A 22634-nucleotide genomic window follows, 5' to 3' on the forward strand; every position below is an offset into this window, starting at 1 on the left:
GTAAAATGCCTGTCTTTCCTTTTACTGCTGGGTTTATTACCACCGGGGTTTGTTAATTCCTCCTTGGTTCCTGTTTATTTAGCCTGTATGCATGCTCAAATAGTAAATAGTTCTTTGTAGTTAAGAGGCTTCCTCTGATCTGACTTTGTCCCCACGTGAGGATTTTTTGAAATGCTCAGAGGAAATCTGATTGGTTCTTACAAACGCTGTGGTAAAGTTCTTTTGTTAATAAAAACGACCTGGGCCAGGAAGTGGAATGCGCACTTTCTCCCAGGGTCTTGCTGGTCAAGCCTCGTGTCTATTGTATTAATCAGGGTCCAGTCCGTCCTTTGCCTTCAGAATGCAACAGCAGGGAACAGGAGCCAACTTTTAGAGGATGAGGGGTCTTTGCCCCTTCATAAAATATTTGAGGGGGGCACCCCCCCCCAGTTGATAGGCATTGCCATCCAAATGGCATGCATGCCCCACATCATGTATTGATTATGCGAGGAGGGGCTTACTAAACCCCTTCTATATTTTATTCCAGTTGGCACCCCAGGAATAGGGCGCTATAGAAATTAAATAAATGCATAAATAAAGCAAGACCATCTTGATCGCCTTCATTTGCATATGTTTCGGCTTGTCAATATCCTTATTATTATCATCATTTTAAAAAATTATGTGCCCTTTATCTGATTTCTCGGTGTTTCAGAACATAAACACACACAAGTTGAAAACATGGCTTTCTCAAAAACTCGTCAAGCCAAAGAAATCTCTCTTTTTCTTTTTTCTTTTTGGATGGAGTTAGAAAGTTTGTTGATCAGCGGACTGCTGTGGAAATAGTCGCCCGTGATATTTATGTGAGGAAGCTGGTAAAATGTTGGCTGAATGAGGTAACTGTTAGGTGGATTTAACTGACCAAACCCAAAGAGGACTCCTTCATGGTTCCTCCTCATCCTGGGGAAAAGTGACAACAGGGGTGCTGCAGGGTTCAGTCCTGGGCCCGTTGTTGTACGTCTTTATAAATGACTTGGATGAAGGAACTGAGGAGATGATTATCACATTTGCAGTGTGGCAGAAGGCAGAATCAGTTCAAGGGCAGGAATAGTACCAATTTATTCTGCCTTGGTCAGGCCCCACCTAGAATATTGTGTTCAATTCTGGGCACTACAATTTAAGTATCTTAAATTTTGTTTGCCCGGGGAAATCAAGAAGGTGGGGGAACACAATCCATCTTCCTTTTATAACACGTGGCAAATGTTTATTAAATATATAAATTGTTAAGACTGTTGCAGGAATCCACCCAACACTCACGGGAAAATGTATCGTGTTCTTTTAGAACAGGCATCCCCAAACTCGGTCCCCCAGATGTTTTGGGACTACAGCTCCCATCATCCCTAGCTAACGGGACCCGTGCTCTGGGATGCTGGGAATTGTAGTCCCAAAACATCTGGAGGGCCGAGTTTGGGGATGCCTGTTTTAGAATAATGAAATGAAACTTTAACAAATGACATGCTGAAAGTCTGAAATTCCATCAGGACAAGTTCCTTTTTGTTTACTGTTGTAACTATTGCTTTCTGAATATTTATCTTCTTTACCATGAAGATAAAGAAAAATAATGTTTTTTAAAAAGGAGATGGGGAAATCATGTGTACTATTCCATCAATCTGCTTGCATGTGTTGAGTTTTATTTGGAGACTGTAACTCCCAGTAATTTCATTATCTGTATGTGTTTCTGTGTGTTCAGCACATGTGATTGCAGGTGAGACTGAATAAAACACTTCATCGGAAAAATTAGAAGCATCTAATGTTCCCTGGACTTTTAATAATAAGTAATAATAATTTTATTCTTTATACCCTGCCCTCCCCAGCCAAGGCCGGGCTCAGAGCGGCTTACAAGCAATAATAAAAACAAGATGAATGATTGCAACTTAAAAACAAAATTAAAATACAACATTGAAATATTGAAACATTAAAATATTAAAATGTAGCCTCATCGCAGGAGGAGAAGGAAAGGAAAAAAGAAAGAGAGGGAGGGAGGGAGGGAGGGAATCAAATTGGCTCCAAGCCAAAGGCCAGGTGGAACAACTCTGTCTTACAGGCCCTGCGGAAAGAAATCAGATCCTGCAGGGCCCTGGTCTCATGAGGCAGAGCGTTCCACCAGGCCGGAGCCAGAGTTGAAAAGGCCCTGGCTCTGGTTGACGCCAATCTAACTTCCTTAGGGCCCAGGACCACAAGGGTGTTGCTATTTATGGACCTTGTGGCTCTTCGTGGGGCAGACCGGGAGAGGCGGTCCCGTAGGTATGAGGGTCCTAGGCCATGAAGGGCTTTAAAGGTCAAAAGCAGCACCTTAAATCGGACCCTGTACTCCACCGGGAGCCAGTGCAGCTGGAAAAGCACTGGGTGAATATGCTCCCATGGCAGAGACCCCGTGAGGAGCCTCGCTTTCTGCACCTGCTGGAGTTTCTGGGACAGCTTCAAGGGCAGCTCCGCGTAGAGTGAATTACAGCAGTCAAGCCTGGAGATGACCATCGCATGGATCACTTTTAGGGCAATGCATGGTGCTTTTATTTGACACATAAAAATCTGGCTGCTCCCAAAGACTTGTCTGTCTCCCGAATACCTGGAAGGAAGCATATATCACATTGATTCCTTAAAAAGATCTAGACACTCTGAGACTTCCGGTCAGCGCCAGCGTTTAATGGCGGTCCTTGCTTCGAGCTCTGAAGCAGGACTGCTCCGTAAGTTCGGGTCTGACCCGCTACGGCGAGCGGGGGACCCCTAAAATCACAGGCGCTGAAGCCTGTGAGCAAGGAGATTCGGTGGGCACCTTTGCGCCCCCCGGTATCGCGAAAGACACTTTTTAAAGGCTCCGGAGCGGCATCGGGTGTGAGCGCGGTGCTGAGGATCGCAACCCAGCTTACGGAGTGAAGCCGCGTCGCCATTGACGGAGAGCGCCGATTCCTTCCTGAAACAACCGATTGGCAACAGTACCCGTGAGTAAGATCTACAAATCAAAGTGAACGGGACTTTTAAACTAAATTAAGAAGATTTGGCTGAAAACGGGAGAGGCAGAAATTAAGGAAGTCAGCCCTCCGGAACTGCACGATTGACTGAGCAATGAAAAAACAAGCTATACTTAAAGGAAACTTTTTCGTTTAAAAATTCTATTAAACCTGACATCGGAAGGGGTCTTCCCCCCTATAGGCAGGAGAAGGGGGGAGGAGGAATGAACTAAATTAAACCTGCCAGAGGAAACAACTTAGAAAGCGAAGTTCTCCGCTGCCGAAACCTCTGGTCAGGCTGCCGGAGAGACGAGCGCCTGAAAGTGAGCTGTCAAAAAAGTTTGTGGATACAAAGTATAATTTTATTTGAAACAAAACAACGGGACTTTAGTAGATGGAACATATGGTATTTTAAACTGCAACAAAATAGGGCTTTTGGCTGGACTTTTGTCTGTGGAACTTTGCATTGGTTACTTGCTTCCCTGCTTCTTTGTTACTATTGTTACCATTGTTTGGATACAACTTCTCCCTCTAGAGGACTAAAAGAGAGACAGTTGCATTGAGACAGAGACAGAGAAGTGGGATTTTCCACTTGTAATTTTCCTGTGTGAACGACCTTGAGTTATGAGCACTCCACTGGATGAAATAACAACAAGAAGCAAATCAAAACAGACTCAAAAACAGACTCAAAAAAGAGGCTCCATATCAGGAGCAGCAGCTGCACAGGAAAAAGGAACAACAGCATCAATGGATTCTATGACACAGGCACTGCTCAGAATAAATCAATCTTTAGAAGCACTCACCAAGCAATCTACAGAGAATTCTAAAAAACTGACAGAGTTGACAACAAGACTTGACCTGAATACAACGGCAATATCATCTAACACAGATTCTATAAATCGTTTAATTCAGGAAAGCACGGAAACGAGGAAAATAGCTGAGAGCGCCAGGAGCACGGCCGAGGACACTAAGGGAAAATTTGTACCCATTGCAAAGAAAGTTCATGAACATGATGCAGCTTTGGCCTTTATGGAATTAGAGAGGAAAAATAAGAATCTGAAACTGAGATCGGTACCAGAGGAGGAAGAGGGCAACCTGGGAGAGTTTCTTACAGACAAGTTCCAAGAATTTTGGACTGATGAGCTAGAAGGGGAAGAGGATGAATTTGCAATAACTACAGCCTTTCGGATTGGCAGAAAACAAGGCAAGAAACCAAGGGACTGTTTAATCACCCTGAGATCTAAGGAAGAAAGAGATAAAATATTGAACCTGCATTTCCAAAAGGCCCTGATTGTCAAGAATTCCCAAATACAGATCTTCAAGGATATTCCTAAGCATTTCTTAGAGGTGAGGTCCCAATTTAAGACTCTAGTAGATTTGCTGAAAAAAAACAACATCCCATTTAGGCGGGAGTTTCCACAAGGGTTGTCCTTCAACTTCAAAGGGAAGAAAATTTAGATTAAAACAATTCAAGATAAAGAACACTTTCTGGAGAGAAACTTTGAGGACTTTGAGAAAGGAACCGTGAGTGAGAGGGAAATACCGGATATAGCAAATCTATCATTTGAACTAGTTCCAGCACCTACTGACGAGGAACAAGAACTTGGAGCAGTCGGTGGGAAAGCAGCCCAGTAACAAAAATGTCTCTGCAACTTCTGAGTTGGAACTGCAATGGTTTGAACCATCCCCGAAAAAGGGGACAGGTGTTTCATATATTAAAGAAAGAACATTTAGACATAATATGTTTGCAAGAAACCCATATTGCCAGGATAAACAGAAAACTTTTGACAAATAAAAGATTAGGACTGGAATTTATTTCTTCAGACAAAGTTAAGAAAAGAGGAAATTCAAACTCATGGAGAAAAAATTCTGATTGTAGGAGTTTATGCACCCAACGAGGGGAAGGCCAAGTTCTTTAAGAAGTTGCATGAGACTTTAATGGACTTTATGGACTCTAAAATAATATTGATGGGCGATATGAATGGAGTAGTCTCCACAAACATGGATAAAGCGCAAAGGCAAACAATTTCTAAGGATGGGAGACTGCCAAAGACTTTTTTCGAACTGACTGATACCATGGACTTGATTGATATTTGGAGAACAAGGAACCCTCTGGAAAGAGAGGGGACCTTCTTCTCTGAAGCAAAAATGACATGGACTAGGATTGACCAAATATGGATCTCTAGTAATCTGGCACCAAGGGTTAAAAAAATAGAAATCTGCCCAAAAACCTGCTCCGATCATAATGCAGTAAAGATGGAAATGAAACTGACAACAGCTGGAACCTTCAGATGGAGAATGAATGACACCCTGTTTAAAGATGAAACAATTTATAAAAAGGCCCAAAAGACACTGAAAGACTACTTTGAGATAAACCTAAGATCAGATGTGGAAAGAATAATAATATGGGACGCAAGCAAGGCCGTGATGCGAGGTTTCCTGATTCAGCAAAATTCTATAAAGAGGAAACAACAGAATGAGAAGAAGGAAAAAATCTGGAAACAAATGAAAGAAGGAGAGAAGAAACTGAGGTCTAAACCCAAGTCTCAGGAGATCTTAAGGGAAATAAAGTATTATCAGACCCAATATATGGAATTGATGAACGAGGAGATAGAATGGAAAATAAAACAAATGAGGCAAAAAACCTTTGAATCAGCAAATAAATGTGGGAAACTGTTGTCATGGCAATTGAAAAAGAGACAAAAGTTGAACACCGTGACATATCTCGAAGTAGATGGCAAAGCTATAAATAAACTGTCAGGGAACTGCCATCGGAAGAACCGGAGGTGCAAAGGCTCATTGAGGTTGAGAGAGAAGTAGCAGCTCCTTCCTGCCACTCACCATCTGGCCTGGGGTGGGGCCTGAAGCCTCATAAAGGACTGCTAGACTCTGCTGCCCAGGAGGACTCTCCTGCGTGTGAGTGTCTGAGGGCCCTGCTCCTCCCTGCCACTCACCATCTGGCCTGGGGCGGGGCCTGAAGCCTCCACAGGGACTGCTGGACTCTGCTGCCCAGGAGGACTCTCCTGCGTGTGAGTGTCTGAGGGCCCTGCTCCTCCCTGCCACTCACCATCTGGCCTGGGGCGGGGCCTGAAGCCTCCACAGGGACTGCTAGACTCTGCTGCCCAGGAGGACTCTCCTGCGTGTGAGTGTCTGAGGGCCCTGCTCCTCCCTGCCACTCACCATCTGGCCTGGGGCGGGGCCTGAAGCCTCATAAAGGACTGCTAGACTCTGCTGCCCAGGAGGACTCTCCTGCGTGTGAGTGTCTGAGGGCCCTGCTCCTTCCTGCCACTCACCATCTGGCCTGGGGCGGGGCCTGAAGCCTCATAAAGGACTGCTAGACTCTGCTGCCCAGGAGGACTCTCCTGCGTGTGAGTGTCTGAGGGCCCTGCTCCTCCCTGCCACTCACCATCTGGCCTGGGGCGGGGCCTGAAGCCTCCACAGGGACTGCTAGACTCTGCTGCCCAGGAGGACTCTCCTGCGTGTGAGTGTCCGAGGGCCCTGCTCCTTCCTGCCACTCACCATCTGGCCTGGGGCGGGGCCTGAAGCCTCATAAAGGACTGCTAGACTCTGCTGCCCAGGAGGACTCTCCTGCGTGTGAGTGTCTGAGGGCCCTGCTCCTTCCTGCCACTCACCATCTGGCCTGGGGCGGGGCCTGAAGCCTCCACAGGGACTGCTACACTCTGCTGCCCAGGAGGACTCTCCTGCGTGTGAGTGTCTGAGGGCCCTGCTCCTCCCTGCCACTCACCATCTGGCCTGGGGCGGGGCCTGAAGCCTCCACAGGGACTGCTAGACTCTGCTGCCCAGGAGGACTCTCCTCCGTGTGAGTGTCTGAGGGCCCTGCTCCTCCCTGCCACTCACCATCTGGCCTGGGGCGGGGCCTGAAGCCTCCACAGGGACTGCTGGACTCTGCTGCCCAGGAGGACTCTCCTGCGTGTGAGTGTCTGAGGGCCCTGCTCCTTCCTGCCACTCACCATCTGGCCTGGGGCGGGGCCTGAAGCCTCCACAGGGACTGCTAGACTCTGCTGCCCAGGAGGACTCTCCTGCGTGTGAGTGTCTGAGGGGCCTCACTAGAACAGTCGCTGTCACTGCTGGAGGGGTGCAGAGTGCTTTTAAAATGTTTTAAAATTTTTATTTTGAATTTTTTGTATGTAGGGGGGGTGTGGTGGATGTTTATTTGGCCTGGGAATTTGTTTGATTTTATGTTTTTGTAATTTTTGTAATTGTTATTGTTTTTTGTTTGTATTGTTTTATTTGTTTTTTTTTGTTTTGTTTTTTTAAAGGGGTTATTTTGTTTTTAAGGGGAGGGGTCAGGGCTGCCGGGGAATGGGCCCCAGCTCACAAAATGGCTGGGATATGTTTCACAGGGGGGAATGCACGGGGACAACCGATCTCAGTGATCACGGGTAGGAGGAGGAGTTACGCTAAGACCAGACCATGTCATTACAGAGGAGGCAGGTTTAGTCGTTGTCTAAGGACTATCCCTGCCTCTGGGTCTGGTCCTGACCGGATGAATACTAGAATCAGCAAGGGATACCCACATGACCTGAAAGTGTTGCTGTGCAATGCCAGGTCAATGATTCATAAGACCACTGCCATCCATGACTTGATCATGGATGGAGGACTTGACCTGGCATGTGTAACAGAGACTTGGTTGGATGAAGCAGATGGGCCTGTCCTTGCCGCTGCTTGTCCACCAGGTTTCTCTTACGCACAGCAACCCAGGTCATGTGGGCGGGGAGGGGGGGTTGCAGTGATTTTTAGGAAGTCATTAGTTTGCACCAGGCATCCTATTGGGAGGACCCAGTTTTCTGAGTGCATGTTCTGGAAGTTGGGCAATAGGGGCAGTACAGGATTCCTTTTGGTGTACCGACCTCCCCGCTGCACCAAGGATTCCCTGCCCGAGCTGCTTCAGGTCGTGGCGGATGTTCTGGAGACACCTAGCTTGGTCGTCCTAGGGGATTTTAACATCCATGCCGACACGACCTTACAAGGGGCCGCTCGGGACTTCGTGGAAAGCATGGCCTCCATGGGGCTGTCCCTGAATAAGTCTGGCCCAACCCATAGCCGCGGACATGCCTTGGACCTGGTGTTTACCTCTACGGATGTTGGTGATCTGACACTAAGTAAAAGTGAAACGAAAGAAGTGCCATGGTCAGACCACTTCCTGGTGCAACTAGACTTCTCTGCGACCCATCCCCTCTGCAGGGAGGTGGGACCGATTCGGATGGTCCGCCCCCGCCACTTAATGGATCCAAATGGTTTCCAGAGAGTGGTAGGGGATGCTTTATCCCATGTTGATGGCCTTTCAGCCGATTCCTTGGTGGCCCGCTGGAATGTGGAGTTAACCAGGGCTATTGACTGTTTGGCTCCGAAGCGCCCTCTCCGATTGCATGAAGCCCGGAGAGCCCAGTGGTTTTCCACGGATCTGAGGGCAATGAAACAATCGTTGAGACGGCTAGAGCGCCGGTGGCGGATAACTCATTCTGAATCTGACCGGACACGGGTTAGAGCTCAACGTCGAGCCTACCAAGTGGCGATAGCGACGGCGAAGAAGACTTTCTTCACCGCCTCTATTGCATCTGCAGAAAACAGCAGCAGGAGACTCTTTCAGGTGGTTCACAATTTAGCGGAACCACCTGTAACATCGGGGCCCAGTACAGGCCACATGTTCTCCTGCAATGATTTTGCAAATTTTTTTGCAGATAAAATTGCTCAGATTCGGGAAGAAGTAGACTCCACCGTGGGAGCAGGGCCGGGGCGGGAGAGTGCTAGAGTCCTGTCTGGTCAAGTTGTGTGGGATCAATTTCAATCTGTTACCTCCGAGGATGTGGACAGGCTGCTTGGATGAGTGAAGCCAACCACCTGTCTCCTGGATCCTTGCCCATCCTGGCTTATAAAAGCTAGCCGGGAAGGACTGGGCGATGGGCTTCGTGGGGTGGTGAATGCCTCCCTCCATGAGGGAGCCTTCCCAGACCCGCTGAAAGAGGCGGTTATCAAACCGCTTCTTAAAAAAACATCTTTAGATGCGGCCACGATGGCCAATTATCGCCCAGTCTCAAACCTTCCATTCTTGGGCAAGGTGATTGAGCGAGTGGTTGCTGAACAACTCCAGGCACGCCTGGAAGAAGCGGACCATTTAGATCCCTTCCAGTCGGGATTCAGGCCTCATCATGGGACTGAAACTGCCTTGGTCGCACTGGTTGATGATCTCCGGCGGGCTAGGGACAAAGGTGAGAGCTGTTTCCTAGTTCTGCTGGATCTCTCAGCGGCGTTTGATACCATCGACCATGACATCCTTCTGGACCGTCTTGAGGGGCTGGGAGCTGGGGGCACTGTCATACAGTGGTTCCGCTCCTTCCTCCTGGGCCGTGTTCAGAAAGTGGTGGTGGGGGATGAGTGTTCAGACCCCTGGCCGCTCACTTGTGGGGTGCCTCAGGGTTCTGTCCTCTCCCCCATGCTTTTCAACATCTACATGCAGCCGCTGGGAGGGATCATCACGAGGTTTGGGCTGGGTGTTCATCAGTATGCAGATGATACCCAGCTCTACCTCTCTTTTAAATCAGAACCAGTGAAGGCGGTAAAGGTCCTGTGTGAGTGTCTGGAAGCGGTTGGAGGATGGATGGCGGCTAACAGACTGAGGTTGAATCCTGACAAGACAGAAGTACTGTTTTTGGGGGACAGGAGGTGGGCAGGTGTGGAGGATTCCCTGGTCCTGAATGGGGTAACTGTGCCCCTGAAGGACCAGGTGCGCAGCCTGGGAGTCATTTTGGACTCACAGCTGTCCATGGAGGCACAGGTCAAATCTGTATCCAGGGCAGCTGTTTACCAGCTCCATCTGGTACGTAGGCTGAGACCCTATCTGCCTGCGGACTGCCTCGCCAGAGTGGTACATGCTCTGGTTATCTCCCGCTTGGACTACTGCAATGCGCTCTACGTGGGGCTACCTTTGAAGGTGACCCGGAAACTACAACTAATCCAGAATGCGGCAGCTAGACTGGTGACTGGGAGCGGCCGCCGAGACCATATAACACCGGTCTTGAAAGACCTACATTGGCTCCCAGTACGTTTCCGAGCACAATTCAAAGTGTTGGTGCTGACCTTTAAAGCCCTAAATGGCCTCGGTCCAGTATATCTGAAGGAGCGTCTCCTCCCCCATCGTTCTGCCCGGACACTGAGGTCCAGCTCCGAGGGCCTTCTGGCGGTTCCCTCCCTGCGAGAGGCCAAGTTGCAGGGAACCAGGCAGAGGGCCTTCTCGGTGGTGGCGCCCGCCCTGTGGAATGCCCTCCCATCGGATGTCAAGGCGATGGACAACTACTCGACATTCAGAAGACATCTGAAGGCAGCCCTGTTCAGGGAAGTTTTTAATTTGTGACATTTTAGTGTATTTTTCATTTCTGTTGGAAGCCGCCCAGAGTGGCTGGGGAAACCCAGCCAGATGGGCGGGGTACAAATAATAAATTATTATTATTATTATTATTATTATTATAGCGGAAGAGGGAACCAGTAGAGGGCGAGCAAGAACTCCAAGGGAAAGTGAGTCGGAGGGATGGCTCAGAGACGCTTCCAGCGAAAACAGTGGGGAGGTCTCAGGACCTCCTATAGGAACACCCACTCCTCGCCGGAAACTGTCATGCCGAGAGTCCAGAAGACGTGTTTCCGTTAAAGAGCTTTTATGTTGGAAACGATTCCGAAAGCAACCACTTTCGGATTCTACTAGCGATTGACGCAGCCATGCCGGAGGGGCTCCGTCACAGGCAGAGGTTTGAAAACCTGATCAAACTCTGAGGGACTTGCATTTTACGCACAAGCAGCTCATCATCCCATCACAGCAATCCGAAAGTCTCCGAAAGCCAGCTTGTGCAGGGAGAGGCATCATGAGCAACCCAGCCGGAACCGGAGGAGCAGGAGCAGCTGGAGGGGGTCCAAGCCTGGAAGAAAGGTACAGGGCGTTGGAGATCCAGCTGGCGCTGCAAACGGCGAGGCTTGAGGAGAGGAGGGCTCAGGATGCAGAAAAGGGAAAGGAGAAAACCACCCCGCTCGCCAGAAAGGTGCCAGGATTGGTGCAGAAATTCGGGGGGGATCCCAGGAACTATCATGCCTTTAGAACAGAGATGCAATACGCTCTCAACCTGCAGATGACTTCCCCGACGAGGAATCGCGAGTGGCTTTTGTAATTGGCCATCTCGAATCGGGGGCGAAGGACTGGGTTAGACCCCTGATGGCAGCGAATAATGAGATCCTAAAGGACACGAGGAAGTTTTTTCGTGCCATGGACCTGATGTTTTCCAGCGACATTGAGCAGGGGGTGGTGCGAAGGCAGTTAATGGCTTGCCAGCAGGGAAGCCAATCTGTCCGTGAGTACTGGACTGAGTTTACTATGCTGATTCATAAATTGGGGTGGGACCTATCGGCGGAACCCATCCAGATGCTTTTCGAAGAGGGGCTTTCTTCGGCCGTCAAAGATGAACTTTCCCGGGGGCCCAGGGCGGAGTCTATGGATCAGCTGACCAAATCTGCGCTGTCCATAGGAGCGCGCCAGGAGGCGAGGGCTTTGGAAAAGCGGGAAGGGAAAGGAGACCGTTGGAGGGAGCTCCGCATTCCAGACATTCCAGAGCCACCTTTCCCGCCGGCAGAGCCGATGGAAGTTGGAACAGCGCGGGCGCGCGCAGTTTCAAATCCCAGTGAAGGGCGGAAGAAGGAGGGAAAGAGCGCCAAGAGATGTTATCTCTGCCAACAGCCAGGGCACTTTGCCAGAGTCTGCCCACAAAGAAAGGAATGGCAAGGGATGGCAGGAGCAGTTGGGGAAAAGGAAGAGGAAAGCAAGGAGCAAGTAAAAGCCAACGCCTGGCTGCCACCGTCGGGGCACAGCAGCCAGGCCAAAGAGCAGTGAAAGTGCCCACGCCGGAACCTCCCAGACCCGCTTTAGTGATAGCCCCACGGCGGGACATTTTGGGCAACACAAGACCATGTGGTTGGTTACCAGGGAATTTTGGTGGCCCAAGGTGAGGGAAGATGTAAGGGAGTATGTAAGAGGGTGTGACCAATGTCAGCGAGCCAAAGGGGAAAGAAGGGCGCCGGCAGGGTTATTAGAACCATTACGAACACCAGAACGGCCTTGGGAAGCGGTATCAATAGATTTTATGACGGATCTGCCGAAGTCCAAGGGGAAAACAGCCATCATGGTAGTAGTAGACCTGTTAACTAAGATGTGCCACTTTGTAGCATGCTCACATGCAGTCACAGCGGAAGAAACAGCGAAGTTGTTTGTAGAACACATCTTTAGGTTGCACAGGGCTCCCTTGAGGGTGATCTCAGACCGCGGCAAACAATTTACTTCCAGGTTCTGGAGGAAGCTCATGAGCTTGCTGCACGTGGAAGTAAATTTTTCAACTGCCCGGCACCCTGAAACCAACGGGCAGGCGGAAAGAGCAAATGGCATTCTTCAACAATATCTGAGGTGTTATGTCAATGACAGAGAGAACGATTGGGTCGAAAAGTTGGCGCTGGCAGAATTTGCCTACAATAATGCGGAGAATGTGTCCACAGGGATGAGCCCCTTTTTGGCTAATTACGGGTGTCACCCCAGGGCATTTCCAGGGGAAGGAGGGGAGAGATGGAGCGTCCCAGCGGCTGAACATTTTGTAGAAGAGATGGAAGCGATCCATCATCAGCTCCAGCTCAACTTAGAAAGGGCCAAGGCACAATATAAGAAGCAGGCAGACAAGAACAGAAGGGAAGGTGAAACCATAAGGGTGGGGGATCAAGTGTGGCTGTCAACCCAAGGGTTGCCGTTCAAAGGGGGTTGTAAGAAATTGAGGCCCAGAAGATTGGGACCCTTTGAGGTCATTCAGCAGGTCAACCCGGTGGCTTTCAAACTCCGGTTACCCAACCACATGAAATTGCACCCAGTGTTCCACAGGTCGTTACTGTCACCATACAGGGGGGGACGTGAAGGGGAGCACGTCAGGGGACCAGCCTTGGAAGAGAGGGAACGCCGCAACCATGTAGCGGAAATCCTCGATTCCAGGTGGAAGGGAAATCAGGTGGAGTATTTGGTGGCGTGGGAAGGGGAACCGGAGTCAGAAAACACCTGGGTGACTGCAGAGGAAGTCAATGACGAGGTTTTAATAGAAACGTTCCACCAAAGATTCCCGAGGAAACCTCAGCCGGTAGCAAGGTTTAGGAGGGAGTATTTCGGCACCACCGACGAGGAAGAGGAACTGGAAGGGTTCGCGGAGTCGGAGTTGGAAGAGGGAGTGGACTCCGATGACGAAGAGTACCGAGAGACCAGGGACAGCAACAAGTGGAGGGAAGTGTTCGAGACTTTGGAAGATGAGGGAGGTTCTTTCAGGGGTTTTACCTCCTCACCGCCCGTAGGGGAGGAGACGGGAGGGGGTGAAGGGGGCCCTGGAGGGGAGGTGGATGTCAGGGAACTGCCATCGGAAGAACCGGAGGTGCAAAGGCTCATTGAGGTTGAGAGAGAAGTAGCAGCGGAAGAGGGAACCAGTAGAGGGCGAGCAAGAACTCCAAGGGAAAGTGAGTCGGAGGGATGGCTCAGAGACGCGTCCAGCGAAACCAGTGGGGAGGTCTCAGGACCTCCTATAGGGACACCCACTCCTCGCCGGAAACTGTCACGCCGAGAGTCCAGAAGACGTGTTTCCGTTAAGGAGCTTTTATGTTGGAAACGTTTCCGAAAGCAGCCACTTTCGGATTCTACTAGTGATTGACGCAGCCATGCTGGAGGGGCTCCGTCACAGGCAGAGGTTTGAAAACCTGATCAAACTCTGAGGGACTTGCATTTTACGCACAAGCAGCTCATCATCCCATCACATAAACCAAATGAGATTAGTAATTGTTTTCAAAGTTTTTTTAAGAAGTTATACGCTCAAGGGCCAAAGAAGGAACAGGAGATTGAAGATTTTATTAAAAAGTATGGACTGTCAAAGATCTCGGAAAAGAACAGGAGGATTCTAAATGAGAAAATTACAGATCAAGAAATAGAGGGTGCCATCCAGAATATGCAACTGGGAAAATCACCAGGACCAGATGGGCTGACTGCCAGATATTATAAAGCACTGAAAGAATGGTTAATACAACCATTGAAAGAAGTATGCAACCAAATCTTAGAGGGGAAAAAGGCTCCCGAATCGTGGAAAGAAGCATTCATTTCACTTATACCGAAGACAGAAACTGAGAAACATCAAGTTAAGAACTACCGCCCTATATCACTTTTAAACGTGGATTATAAAATTTTTGCAGATATTTTAGCAAAAAGATTCAAGAAAGTGTTATCAGAGGAGATTCATAAGGACCAAACAGGCTTTCTCCCAGGGAGATATATGTCAGATAATGTGAGAAACATTATAGATATCCTGGAACTTCTGGAGACTGATATAAATAGAAAAGCAGTTTTGATTTTTGTGGATGCGGAGAAAGCCTTTGACAATATTTGTTGGACCTTCCTGAAGAGGAATCTCCATGGGATGGGGGTAGGCCAAAACTCTGAAAACGGTATAGGTGCAATATATTCTGAACAAAGAGCTAAATTAATTGTGAACGGTATGGTTATGGATGAGATCCCAATAGAAAAAGGGACCCGACAGGGATGCCCAATATCCCCTCTATTGTTTATATCAGTCCTGGAGGTATTGTTGAACATGATTAGAAGGGACCAGCTGGTAGAAGGAATACGACTCGGAGCTAAACATTATAGGTTAAGAGCATTTGCAGATGACTTAGTTTTGACTCTGCAACAACCAGAAGCCAGTACAAAAAGAGCTTTAGAACTTATCAAAATATTTGGTCAAGTGGCAGGTTTTAAATTAAACAAACAAAAGACAAAGGTGCTGGGGGAAAATTTAACGATGGAGGAAAAAGAGAGCTTTCAAAGGGAAACTGGTTTGGAAATAATAAAAAAGGTGAAATATCTGGGGGTGAACTTAACATCTAAAAATGTGAACTTATTTAAAGACAACTATGAGAAATGTTGGTTGGAAGTGAAGAAAGATCTTGACATATGGTCTAGGTTGAGACTCTCCTTGTTAGGCCGAATTGCTGTTATTAAGATGAATGTACTGCCGAGATTGCTGTTTTTATTTCAGACATTGCAAATTCTGGACAAGATGGACTGTTTCAAGAAGTGGCAGAAAGATATATCTAATTTTGTCTGGCAGGGCAAAAAGCCCAGAATAAAATTTAAGATCTTAACCGATGCAAAAGACAGAGGGGGCTTTGCCCTGCCGGACTTAAGACTTTACTATGAAGCAGCAGCTTTTTGCTGGTTGAAACAATGGCTACTTCTTGAGAACACAGACATTTTAGATCTAGAAGGATACGATAATAATTTCGGCTGGCATGCATACTTATGGTATGACAAGGTAAAGGTACATAGAGGTTTTAAAAACCACATTGTCAGGAAAGCATTGTTTAATGTATGGAATCGTTATAAAGATTTGTTGGAGAACAAAACCCCCAGGTGGCTGTCACCCCTGGAAGCCAAGGCGGTAAAAAAACTTAATATGGATTCAGATTGGCCAAAATATTGCGAAATCTTAGAATATGATGGTGAAAATCTTAAATTACAGAGCTTGGAGAAATTAAAACCTAAAGTCCGAGATTGGTTACACTATCATCAGATTAACGAGAGGTTTAAGCAGGACAGGAAATTAGGATTTCAGAAAGAGAGGTCAAAGTTAGAAACGGAACTATTGGAGCCCAATATTAAGAATTTGTCTAGAATGTACAATTTGCTGCTGAAATGGAATACGCAGGATGAAACAGTAAAATCAGCAATGATTAAATGGGCACAAGATATTGGTCATGATATCATGTTTGCAGATTGGGAACGGTTATGGACCACAGGCATTAAATTTACGGCATGCAGTGCCTTAAAAGAGAATATAATGAAAATGATCTATAGGTGGTACATGACCCCAGCCAAGCTAGCAAAGATATATCATTTGCCCAATAATAACTGTTGGAAATGCAATGAATGTGAAGGAACTTTCTACCACCTTTGGTGGACCTGCCCAAAGATTAAGGCCTACTGGGAAATGATCTATAATGAAATTAAGAAAATCCTTAAGCGAACATTTGCTAAGAAACCGGAGGCTTTTCTCTTGGGCATGGTCGGCCAAATGATACCAAAGGAAGACAGAACATTCTTCATGTACGCAACCACGGCAGCAAGAATTCTACTGGCGAAGTATTGGAAGACTCAAGAATTGCCTACTCTGGAAGAATGGCAAACCAAGGTGACTGAATATATGGGACTGGCTGAGATGACCGGCAGAATCCGTGACCAGAGGAGAGAGACGGTGGAAGAGGACTGGGGAAAATTTTAAGTTTATCTTAAGAACTGTTGCAAAATTTTGGAATGTTAAGATGTCAAGGGGCATGAGATAGAGAATTATAGCTGTTAAATTTTAAATTTAAAAACTTTTAAAGAAAATTAGCTATGAATTTGAACGAAGGATTGCTAAAAACTATTGTTTTAAAAATAAGGGTGCAGTGAAGGGGAGGCTTGGGGAAGTCATGTTATGTGTGCTTGTTTGTCTTGTTATTTTTTGTCTGTTATGTTATTTTTTATGTTTGTGAAAATCAATAAAAAATATTTTTTAAAAAAAGATCTAGACACTCTGGAAGTGAAAAATTACAGGCCAATTTCATTATTAAATAATGACTATAAGCTATTTGCAGACATAATGGCAGAAAGATTAAAAAAGGTTTTGAATAATAAAATACATAAAGATCAATCAGGCTTCCTCCCAGGGAGACAATTAAGGGATAATGTAAGGAATTTGATAGATATTATTGAATACTTGGATACGAAAATAGATAGACAGGCGGCCCTGGTGTTCATAGATGCCGAAAAGGCATTTGATAATATTTCGTGAGACTTCCTAAGGAAAAGTTTGGAAATGATGGGAATGGGAGAAAAATTTAGAAGAGGTATAGAAGCAATATACAAGGAACAGAAGGCAAAACTGGTAATAAATAACACTACAACAGATTACTTTAATATATATATAAAGGAACTAGACAAGGTTGCCCCCTGTCCCCTTTATTATTTATAACAGTATTGGAAATACTCAATGAGAGAATGAGGGGGGCAACAGAGGTCAAAGGAGTCAAGGTAGGAAAGAGAGAATATAAAATTAAAGCCTTTGCGGATGACATCGTATTAACTCTAGAAGATCCAAAACATAGTGTAAAAGAAGCTTTACAAAAAATTGAAGAATTTGGAGCAGTGGCAGGACTCAAGGTAGACAAAAATAAAACCAAAATGTTGGTTAAAAATTTAACTAAGGGAGAAACGATAGATTTGGAACGAAGGGCGGAAATTACTGCAGTTAAGAAAGTGAAATACCTCGGAGTATGGATTACGGTTAAAAATATAAATCTATATAAGGATAACTACGAGGTCATCTGGAGGAATATAAAGAAAGATTTGGAAATCTGGGGGAGGATGAAATTCTCCTTTTTGGGGAGGATAGCAGTTGTTAAAATGAACATTCTGCCCAGAATGTTGTTTTTATTTCAAACTATCCCCATACTTAAAGGCTTAAGACAGTGTAAAGAGTGGCAGAGAGCCCTGGCGAAATACATCTGGCAGGGGAAAAGACCACGGATAAAAATGAAAATTTTGATAGATAAAAAGGAAAGAGGGGGTTTCTCCCTACCGGATTTGAGCTTGTACTATGAGGCGGTGTGCCTACTTTGGCTAAAAAACTGGATAAAATTGGAGAATGGATATATTGGATTTGGAAGGCTTTAGTAACAGGTCCGGGTGGCACTCGTACCTGTGGTATGAGAAGGTGAAGGTCCACAGGAGCTTTCTGAATCATATTTTCAGGGGACCAATATACCAGGTATGGGAGAGAAATAAAAATCTCCTCGAAAGGAAGACCCCCTTGTGGATCTCACCAATAGAGGCTTTAACGGTTAGGAAAACCAATATGGAGGACAAGAGCCCCACCTATGAAGAACTTCTAAGAAAAACAGAACACGGGCCCAAACTTAGACCTTATGAAGAGATAAAAAATTCACTCACTGGTTGGTTGCAATACCACCAGGTGAATGATTTGCTAAAAGAGGATAAAAAGAACTTAGGTTTTGAAGATAAAAAATCAAAATTCAACGTAGAGGTAGTAGAAGGTAAGAACAAAACATTGTCTAGAATATATGATATGTTACTAGAGTGGAAAAGATGAGGAGGTGAAGGAGGCAATGATCAAGTGGGCAATTGACTTTGGCTACAATATTGACTTTGAAAGGTGGTTGGAACTCTGGAACAGTAATATAAAGTTTACGGCATGTATGGCACTGAGAGAGAATGTCTGGAAGATGTTATACAGATGGTACCATACGCCGGTGAAATTGGCCAAAATGTATAGATTAAAGAATAAGAAATGCTGGAAATGTGGTGAGGCGGAGGGAGACCTTTACCATATGTGGTGGCTATGTAACAAGGTGAAAGGCTTTTGGGAATCAATATATAATGAGCTTAAAAATATATTCAAGTATACCTTTCCCAAAAGACCTGAAGCCTTTTTGTTGGGAATGACCGGTAAAGAAATAAAAAAAGAAGATAAGACGATATTTCTTTATGCCACCACGGCCGCAAGAAGTATGTTGGCACAATATTGGAAATCGGAAACCATGCCCAGCACAAATGATTGGCAGGTCAAAATGGTAAATTATGCCGAGCTTGATAGAGTAACAGGTAGAATACGAGATCAAGATGAACAGAAATTTCAGAAAAATTGGAGTAAATATTGGAAATATATTGGAACAAATTTATAAAGTGAACTAGCGGGGTTAGAACAATTCTATCAGCGATTGATTTTAAGACTAATAATCAAATACGTAACGGAGGAAGATATCTGATACTTACCAAAAGGGTGGAGGGGAGTCCAGGGCTCGGTAGAGCCCAAAACACTATGATTTTTTGATGGTTCTTTTTTTATTTTATTATTATTTTAATTTTTTTATTTTTCTGTATAGTTTGGGGAAGGGAAAAACAACTTATGTACTTATAATGTTATATTCTACTTTGTATTCTTTTGTTATCTTTGTTTTTTGCATAACCTGAATAAAAATGTATTTTAAAAAAAAAAACTTGTCTGTGTCTGCACCACAACACTGCTTTGGAAGGGCTTCTTTCTGATTGGTGGTTACAATGACTATTGGCTGGTGCTGGTGCTTGAGGATGATGAACGGTACTTAACGAAAAAAGTTGGGTTTACAAAAAATTCCCTAAAGGCACGTTTCTAGGGCTAGGCGAGCCGTTGTCCTGTTCCCACTCATCTTATGGTGGACTACAAAGCTCTTAACAGCTTCTGATCAGATTGCCTTCCCCCATGTATTCCCAACTCAACTGCTTTGAGAAAACTGGCACACTTACCGGTTCCACACAGAAAACCTGTACTTGTGAGAAAGCAAAGTTTTAGTGTGGCGACACAGGTAGACTTTGGAACTCCCTGCCTGCACTTCTTTTTCCCGCTTTTCTTTTTGGTGCCTGCAAAAATAAATAAATGTTTGTTTAGGCAAGCCCATCCAGATATTTAAAATGTGGACATGTATTTTAATCTGATTCTCAGGAAACGGTTCATTTGTAATTGTTTCTAAACATTTTAAATAGTTGCGTGTAACTTCTTTTACTGGTGAAAACAATTCTGTGTGTGTGTGGGGTGTGTGTGTGTGTGTGAAACCGGGAACCCCCTGACCTTGCTATGTCTCTGGACCTGGAGCTGCAGAATTGGTCCTTTTCCCTGCAAGCTGCTCCTCCACTTTCCGGCCAAGGGAGGGAGATGCTCAGAGTCCAGCCAAGAGCCTCACCCCCAAAAGGATATCTGGCCAGTGGCGGAGCCGGGGGGGGCAGCTCCACCCCCGATATCCATAAGAAATAATAAAAATCTGAGAGAGGGCTGAGCTGGAGGGACTCGGCTTGGCAAAGGTTAAAGGGAAGTGAGCTGCCTTCCTAGAGAGGACAGGAAGCAGGGGGGGCAGGTCCTCCAGAGCCAAGCCCCCTCCCCCCAGTCCTTTCCTGCAAGGAAGGGGGGGTTTTGCTTTGGTGTCTCTCCTGCCTCGCTCTCCCCTCCTGGGATCTGGTGAGTCTCCTCTCTCTCTGGGATCTGGTGGGGGTCCCAGGGCTGCAGCAGGGGAGGGGGCCTGGGGGGCCTGATCTGCAGGGGGGGGGCAAGTCAGGGGGGAGAGGGTCCTGCCACGGAGGGGCCAGGTCTGCCACGCTCTCCTTCCTGGAGATCAGAGGATCCCAAACTCATTTGACCCTCCGCCCCCCCTTTCAGAAAAAATCTTCCTTCTTTAAACAAAGGAGTCCCTTAACTCTGTGTGACGTCGCTCAGCCTCATTGCGCAAGAGAGGAAACATCTGCAAATGGTTTTCCAAAGCTGGACGAGGAGGTGGACTAGCCCCCCCCCAAAAAAAAGGTGGGAGAGAAAGGCCAGGAATAAAGAGAGTGATCCCAGCCCAGAGTCTGGCTGCTGCATTGGGGACCAGTTTCCCAGTGTCTCCCAGGGCAGCTCCCCACGGAGGCCACTGCAGCAATCCCCTCGCACCCAGAGCAGGGCATCCCAGGACCACATCCTCTCTCTCCCAAAGGGATTGTTGCTGGCAAAGCAGCCGGAAATGGGCGCTGCTCCTCACTGAGCCTCCAGGGACCTTGGCATCAATGGCTGTGTGTGTGTGTGAAGCTATCTGATAGAATAACCATAATAAATTGCTGACCTAAATTCCAAAGGAAATGTCTTTGGCCCTGCCCACTTGGCCCTCAGGGGGTTGTCCAGATACATTCCTGGCCCTCAGAGGGGGGAAAAAGGGACCCCACCCAGGAGTCTGTCTTGAGAGTGGCAGAGAGTCCAAGTGCAAGAAAAGGAGACAGAAGCAGGGCAGAAATGTGCCCTGAAGTGGGGGTGGGGGGAGAGCAACTCCTGAGGACCCCCGGGTGAGGACCCCTACTAGAGCCTAGAGCTTTTGTGTCTGTCTTGCAAGGGCTGCATCGCTGGCCCCTGCTGGGATCTGGTGAGTCTCCTCTCCACTCATTTGGCCTTCCACTCCCCATTTGGGGGGGGAGAGAGAGAATGACACCAAGGCAGGATAGAGCAGGAATATGACTTCCCATGATCTGGACTCTAGACTTCAGTGGATGCTGCCTAGAATAGCGCTAGCTTTCTTCTTCTTTTGCATTCATCACAGGTGGGGACAAGCAAGCGATTCCAGCTGTTTTCACCAGGTTTAGCTGCCTCCCCCTCCCCCATTTTTCATTTTGCAGTACTAAGTGGGAGAAGCTGCAAGAAGTTCAGAACTCTGCATAGATTAAGATAAGAGCCAGAAGCTGCAGACTCTGCTTGGAGACCTTGCCCAGCTTGTCTTAAAACCCTGAAATTCCTCCATGATGGCTTTCTTGTCAACTTTCGCATTGCTAGGCAATGCTTCTGTTATTTCGCTCAGTTCTTCTTCTCCGTTGTTACTTGTAGACTAGATTCCCTTTCTCCTGTGGGGAAGGAATGGGGTCTGTGATGCAGACCCCCCAAGTGTCCCTATTTCACAGGGACAGTCCTGGATTTTGCAACACATCACAGCACTGAATAAAACAATCCGGAAATGGGTTTCACATGTAAGTCAGACCAAGCCCAGAGAATAAAACATCACCATAAGCAGAGAACACGGACTCAGCGCATCAGGTCTTAAAGGAGCCTGAGAATTTTATTCACTGACTGACTTCTCTTAGATTTCACCCACTTCCTTCCAGATCACAAAAATGGCACATTTAACACCTGTACAAAATTTCAAAAGCAGAATATAAATATATACTCCCTGTTTCATTCCTTTATGCTGCTCTGCCTTTCACAAAACCTGTGTCCTCGGCCCAGGCAAATTCTTGGTGGATTAACATTTTTCCTGTGAGGATTTATATCACTATTGTTGGTGCTGGTAGCCTCTTCTGCCTCATTGTCTGGTTTCCTAACAATTTTGGCATTGCTGCTAAAAAAAATGTTTTTCCCCCATACTGTATTTATTAACAAAGGGGTTTTGCAGGATTCTTGGGTGCTCAATAGAGAGAGAAGAGGGTGTGTCAACTTTATACAACTTTATACACTGTATTTGATTTGTAGGATTTGCAAGAGCTTCGCACTAAGACAGACAGAATTTTGCAGAAGACCAAAGGGTTCCTTCTGATCTCTCAGAGGCTTCCTGAGAGCATAGATGGATGTGCGAGACTCAGCTGGCCCTGGAGCAGGAAGAGGCCATGCCAACCAAACTGGGAGCAGTGGGGGGTTCTGGGAGAGCTCTGTGCAGAAGATCCTGGGTGAGGAGGACACCCTCCGCTCAGAGGTGCAGAGCCAGCAGTTGAGGCAGTTCTGCTGCCAGGAGGCCAAAGGACCCCGAGAGGTTTGCAGCCGACTCTACCACCTTGACCATCAGTGGCTGAAGCCAGAAAGGCACACGAAAGCTGAGATGCTGGACCTGGTGATCTTGGAGCAGTTCCTGGCTGTCCTTCCACCGGAGATGGAGATCTGGGTGAGGGACTGTGGAGCGGAGACCAGTTCCCAGGCGGTGGCCCTGGCCGAAGGTTTCCTCCTGAGTCAGGCAGAGGAGAGAAAGCAGGTGAGAGAGACTTTCCTCTGG

At 46.9% G+C, this 22634-nt stretch overlaps 2 protein-coding genes across 3 annotated transcripts in view; one reads left to right on the forward strand and one right to left on the reverse strand.

Moving 5' to 3' along the window:
- The window catches only part of LOC309368792 (uncharacterized protein), a gene marked incomplete at its 3' end in the record, with an annotated part of 476991 nt that overhangs the window by 213424 nt on the left and 240933 nt on the right, over window positions 1–22634 (reverse strand). The window lies entirely within an intron of this gene.
- The window catches only part of LOC309369064 (uncharacterized protein), a 126273-nt gene continuing 125759 nt past the window's right edge, over window positions 22121–22634 (forward strand). For both annotated transcript variants that reach the window (XM_081909649.1, XM_081909646.1), the window contains exon 1: window positions 22121–22613. In XM_081909649.1, the coding sequence (XP_081765775.1) occupies window positions 22212–22613 (402 nt within the window). In that variant the 5' untranslated portion in view covers window positions 22121–22211. The remainder of the gene's footprint in view (window positions 22614–22634) is intronic.

This window comes from Podarcis melisellensis, assembly GCF_964234715.1.
Source record: "Podarcis melisellensis genome assembly, chromosome: 4".
Classification (NCBI taxonomy): domain Eukaryota; kingdom Metazoa; phylum Chordata; class Lepidosauria; order Squamata; family Lacertidae; genus Podarcis; species Podarcis melisellensis.